This window comes from Myotis davidii, unplaced genomic scaffold, assembly GCF_000327345.1.
Source record: "Myotis davidii unplaced genomic scaffold, ASM32734v1 scaffold30, whole genome shotgun sequence".
In the NCBI taxonomy this organism is placed as follows: domain Eukaryota; kingdom Metazoa; phylum Chordata; class Mammalia; order Chiroptera; family Vespertilionidae; genus Myotis; species Myotis davidii.
Window position 1 is genome coordinate 3583716 of NW_006282874.1, and position 5174 is coordinate 3588889.

General features: G+C 58.8%; 1 protein-coding gene across 4 annotated transcripts in view; it reads left to right on the plus strand.

Moving 5' to 3' along the window:
• ASAP1 (ArfGAP with SH3 domain, ankyrin repeat and PH domain 1) overlaps window positions 1–4666 on the plus strand; it is a 189913-nt gene extending 185247 nt beyond the window's left edge. For all 4 annotated transcript variants that reach the window (XM_015561615.1, XM_015561623.1, XM_015561619.1 and 1 more), the window contains 3 exons: window positions 1143–1600; window positions 2259–2381; window positions 3745–4666. In XM_015561615.1, the coding sequence (XP_015417101.1) occupies window positions 1143–1600; window positions 2259–2381; window positions 3745–3819 (656 nt within the window). In that variant the 3' untranslated portion in view covers window positions 3820–4666. The remainder of the gene's footprint in view (window positions 1–1142; window positions 1601–2258; window positions 2382–3744) is intronic.
• The last annotated feature ends 508 nt before the right edge of the window (window positions 4667–5174 follow it).

The window sequence follows — 5174 nt, forward strand, 5'->3', positions numbered from 1 at the left end:
AGGAGCCAGGGCTACAAACGAGTGAAAATGCGAATCCTGCCTCCAGAATTCCTGGCTGTCCGTAAGAAGATGCTCTAGTGCAGCAGTTCTCAACCTGTGGGTCGCGACCCCTCTGGCGGTCGAACGACCCTTTCACAGGGGTCGCCTAAGACTGTCCTGCATATCAGATATTGACATGACGATTCATAACAGTAGCAACATGACAGTTATGAAGTAGCAACGAAAATAATTTTATGGTTAGGGGTCACCACAACATGAGGAACTGTATTTAAAGGGCCAGAAGGTTGAGAACCACTGCTCTAGTGGAATGCTGAGAGCTGCCAGCTCCCGTCGGCCAATTCCTGCTTAGAGTAACTCATGTGTTAGCAGGCAGCAAGGCGAGGCACAGAGAGGTTGTGTGAGTGTCCAAGGTCACACAGCTGGAAAGTAAGTGGTGGAGCTGGACTTGGAGATGTGTCCTCCGTCCTGACTTCTCCGGGACAGAGCTGTGCCAGGAGCTGTGGGAGTGGTCCCCGGGCACCGGTCCCAGGCTGTGGTGGGCACGCAGCCCAGCACCGAAGGGAAGAGGAGGAACCAACTTAGAAATGCTCCCAAACCTATTCAGTGGCGAATAAGTCAGAGTTGCAGACAGTGTAGATGTTGTGGTCCTGTTTATGGTTTATTGTCATGTTTATTCATGAGCGCGTGTACCTGGGTCCCCAAAATGTGATGGGGGGTGGGGGGAGAGGAACCTCTTCCTACTGACCCTAAGGAATTATTATTAGCTGGCAAATACTCTTGCAAAACAGTGTATAGATGAAAGCAAACAAAAGCTTTATGTCTGGAAAATACACTAAAAAGTCAAAAAGGAAATAAAAAAACCTATTTGCAATGGCTACAGTTAGGTGATGGAGTTCTGGGAACTTTGAACTCTGTACTTCCCGACATTCACCTGTGTTGTTCATGGTTGTGGGGTTTTTAATTGTGGACTTGTTCCGACATCCTTTCCTGCGTCACTGAGCGTAACACGAGTTGTGACGTGGGAGGCTTCCAGGCTCCCACTCCTGTCTGTTTAACAAGGGCTCCAGGTGCTCATGTGGGTCGTGCTCAGCAGGTGCCCCCCTGTCCGCCCCGTGACCCCCGTCTCTGGCCTGTTCCCGCAGTGGCACTTCGGAAGACCGAGACCAGCCACCATCTCTCCCTGGACAAGGCCAGCATCCCACCCGAAGGCATCCAGAAATCGGCACCGCTGGCAGACCTACCCCAGAAGCCCCCTGGAGACCTGCCCCCGAAGCCCACCGAGCTGGCGCCCAAGCCCCAAATCGGAGATTTGCCACCTAAGCCAGGAGAACTGCCCCCCAAGCCTCAGCTGGGCGACCTGCCCCCCAAGCCCCACCTCTCAGACCTGCCCCCCAAACCACAGATGAAGGACCTGCCTCCCAAACCGCAGCTGGCGGACCTGCTGGCCAAGGCCCCGCCCTCCGACGTCGCCCCGAAGTCGCACTCGGTGGATCTCTCCCCGAACGTGCCGGCCCGCGACGCCCTCCAGAAGCAGGCCTCCGAGGACTCCAATGACCTGACGCCCGAGATGCCTGTGCCACTGCCCAGGAAGATCAACACGGTGGGTCTGAAACCGGGGTGTGGGGGAGGGGGCTCAGGCAGCAGGAGCGGGTCAGCAGGCCACGGAGGGAGAAACCAGGCACCGCAGGAAAGGCCCTCTTTCTGTGGCTGACTGTTGACTGTGCTGGGTGCCCAGCGCGTCCTCTGCAAGGTCATTTCCCCATTTCCATCTTCCTGTTTGCAAAGAACTGGAAGTTCAACAGATCAGAGCCCAAGTCAAGTTGGTCAGACCTCAGAGCTTTGGGGAAGTGCCCGGTGCCGGGCCAGCTCCCGCTGACGCTGCTTCGCGTGAAGCCGGGAAATGTGTTTGCGCTGCACATCGAGTGGCGGAAGCTGCAGATTTACTTTGCATCATGCTTCCCAAATCCGTTTTTAGACTCTGCGTCATCCCGGCCTTCCGGGAAAGGCGGGGGGCGCGCTGTGTCCCTGCTGGAGCCGGACTGTCCCCTGCCCTCCGATGCCCACTCGCCCAGGCCGGGCTCTCCCCTGATGCCAGGGGAAGGGACAGGGACTGTGGCATCTTGAGATGTCTCGGTACACGGAGCCCATGGCAGCAGAGAAACTGAGGCTCAGGGAGGTCCCGCCCCTGCCCACGGCCAGCGAGCCGTGTGCTCCCTTAGGTCAGGCCTGGCGGCTCACAGCCCGTCTCTGTGCTGCAGGGGAAAAACAAGGTGAGGCGCGTGAAGACCATCTATGACTGCCAGGCCGACAACGACGACGAGCTGACCTTCATTGAGGGCGAGGTGATCATCGTCACCGGGGAGGAGGACCAGGAGTGGTGGGTACGTACCGCACCGTTCCTTCCCTCCCGGTTCCCTCAGGTGTGGTCTGCACCCACGGGGCCGTGCCCTGCACCCCGGGTCCCTGCCCTCCTGGTGAGGACCACCAGTCCCTGTCTCACCTGCCAGAGCAGCTGTGGGTCAGGGAGTTCGAGTGGGATGCGCTTCAGCCGTGGTCACACCAGGGGGATTCTTCACATTTTCCCGGTGCAAACCCAGAGCTCCGGGAAGCACGTTGCCCGCGGTGTGTGGCGGGTCAGCGAGCAGTGCCGGTCCCGAGCCTGCGTGCTCGGCTGCTGTGGGCTGGACACAGCCGTGCTCCAGGCCCTCTGTGCTGCGGGTCCGTCACGGAGGGACCGACAGATGACCTGGCCGGGCTCTCAGAGCCCCTCCCCTCAGTCATCGGAGCCGCGTGCAGGTCTTGTTACGTTTTCCACGACGGGCCTCCCGTAATCAGCTCCCACAGACGTGACAGGCCAAGGCTCAGGCAGCAGCCGGGGAACCTGCCGGGGCTACAGTGCTCTCGAACCTGCACACATCTTCCCCTACAGCGGCCAGGAAACAGGCTCAGTCCACAGCAGCCCTCCCAGACGCAGGGCGTTCTCTGTCATCTCACCAGCAGCCGCGGGAAGGGTGTTACAGGCAGGAGGCTGAGCGCGCTGGGTCCCGCTCACCCGGAGGGAAAGCAGCCGAGCCCCTAAGAGCACACGTTTCATTCTGTTTCTAACACACGAGGCCTCTTGGTTTCTCCCCCACCTGTGTGTCCACCACCCCAAGCCAAGTCTCCCTCCATCACCTTTTACCCCCTTCCCCCTCCCTGCCTCCCTCCCTCTGGCATCACCACACTGTGGTCCGTGTCTGTGAGTGTTTTGTGTATGTGTTTGCTTTCCCTTCACCTTTTCCACCCAGCCCTCCCCTCTGACAGCTGGCAGCCTGCTCTCCGTCTGAGTCTGTGTTTTGTTAGTTTTGTTCATTCGATTCCCCAATGCAAGCGATCCTGTGGTGCTTGTCTCCTTCTGACTGACGCTCTCACTGAGCCTAGGGCTCTCCAGGTCCCTTCCTGTAGACCAGCGGTTCTCAACCTGTGGGTCACGACCCCTTTGGCGGTCGAACGACCCTTTCACAGGGGTCGCGTAAGACCATCCTGCATACCAGATATTTACATGACGATTCATAACAGTAGCAACATTACAGTTACGAAGTAGCAACGAAAATAATGTTATGGTTGGGTCACAACATGAGGAGCTGTATTTAAAGGGCCAGAAGGCTGAGAACCGCTGCTGTAGACAGTGAGGATTCCCGTGGGCTGCTGGGCCCTGGGCCAGCGGGCCTGCCTCCACCTGACGCCTCTTGCTTCTCCCCCCAGATCGGCCACATCGAGGGAGAGCCCGAAAGGAAAGGGGTCTTTCCTGTGTCCTTTGTTCACATCCTGTCCGACTAGCGAGAAGGAGAACCTGAGACTGTCCACACCCTTCATGGCTGACCCCGTCTCTGCGGCGCCCTGTGCACACGTGTATATAGCTGCTGTTACAGGACCTGGCCCATCCGGGGCGCCCAGGAGGGAGCGTGGTGTGTGTTGTAAATAAATGCCCTGTTATCTTCCGCCTTTGCCAGTATTAATGGGAGCCTGGGACCGGCGTCTTCCTGGTTTGCCAAAGCCATCCTGGCATCTAGCACCTACATCTCTCTCTGTGCCGTTTCCCAAGCAAGCAGGAGCCTAGGAACCGCCGGCTTTGCACACAGAAGTGGTCTCAGCGGCACCCAAAGGCACAGCGTGGACTGTGCCAGCGGCGGCGGCCTTTTCCCCGTTACTGAGCAAGCACAGTCGCCGGCGGCCTGTCTTCTGGGGAGACTCTGAGCCCCGACAGGCCGCCTGCAGTCTGTGTTCACAGTTTACAGCTCCAGCGCCCACCGGGCATCTGTTACAGCAAGTGCTCGGTTAAACGGGAGTGTGATCCCTTCGGCAGAACGGTCACGCCCCCAGCCTCGGGGGCACGCACGGCACCACCCCTGCGCAGGCCGGCCAGTGGACTCAGACGTCCCGGGAGCAGTGCCCGCCCGAGACGTTACCTCATTATGCAAAGATGACGTAGCCTTCATGACGATTCGGACAGAAGCTGATGCCCTCGGCGACGTTCCTCTGTCAGGCCCGAGGGCTGCCAGGAACTCAGCCTCCTCGCCGTGCATGCGTTAGACGCCTCCGGAGCCTGCCTTCCGTAAAGGACCGCGGAGCCGGGGGCCTGCACACTTTAACCTGATTGCCATTAAAAGCAGAGATGATAAGGTTGCGACGATGTTTGTGTCTAGTCAGCCCCGTGGCTTTCTCTCACGCGTGTGGCTCTCCCCGTCATGTTATGAATGAGCACCCTTCCCGTGTGAACGCATCTCGTGCGTCCATCTGCATTATGTTCAGAGCTCTGTCCCTGACACACTTAAACCCTTCAGGGATTAGTCAGGAGGAGGACGGATTAGAAGTCACCCTGCCCTCGGTCTCCCCACCGTAGAACCGGGTGCTGAAACCAACCTTTTCTTCCTCCTGGCTCTTGGTTAAACCCCGATCGTAGGAAGTCCCCAGCCCCAAGCCCTGTTCGGTAGACACGTCAGCTCCAAGTCAGCCCATCACCGAGATCCTGGGGCTGCTGTCACCCCACTGTGGGGAAAGCTCTTCCCCCCATGAGGCCCCTGTCGGTTTCCTTCTCACCCAGTGCGTGGATCTGACCGGCAGGAACGCTGCGCCTGCGCCGGCCTTTCCCATGAGTCAGGAATTTGAAAAGAACACAGTGGGTTCGCCCCCCC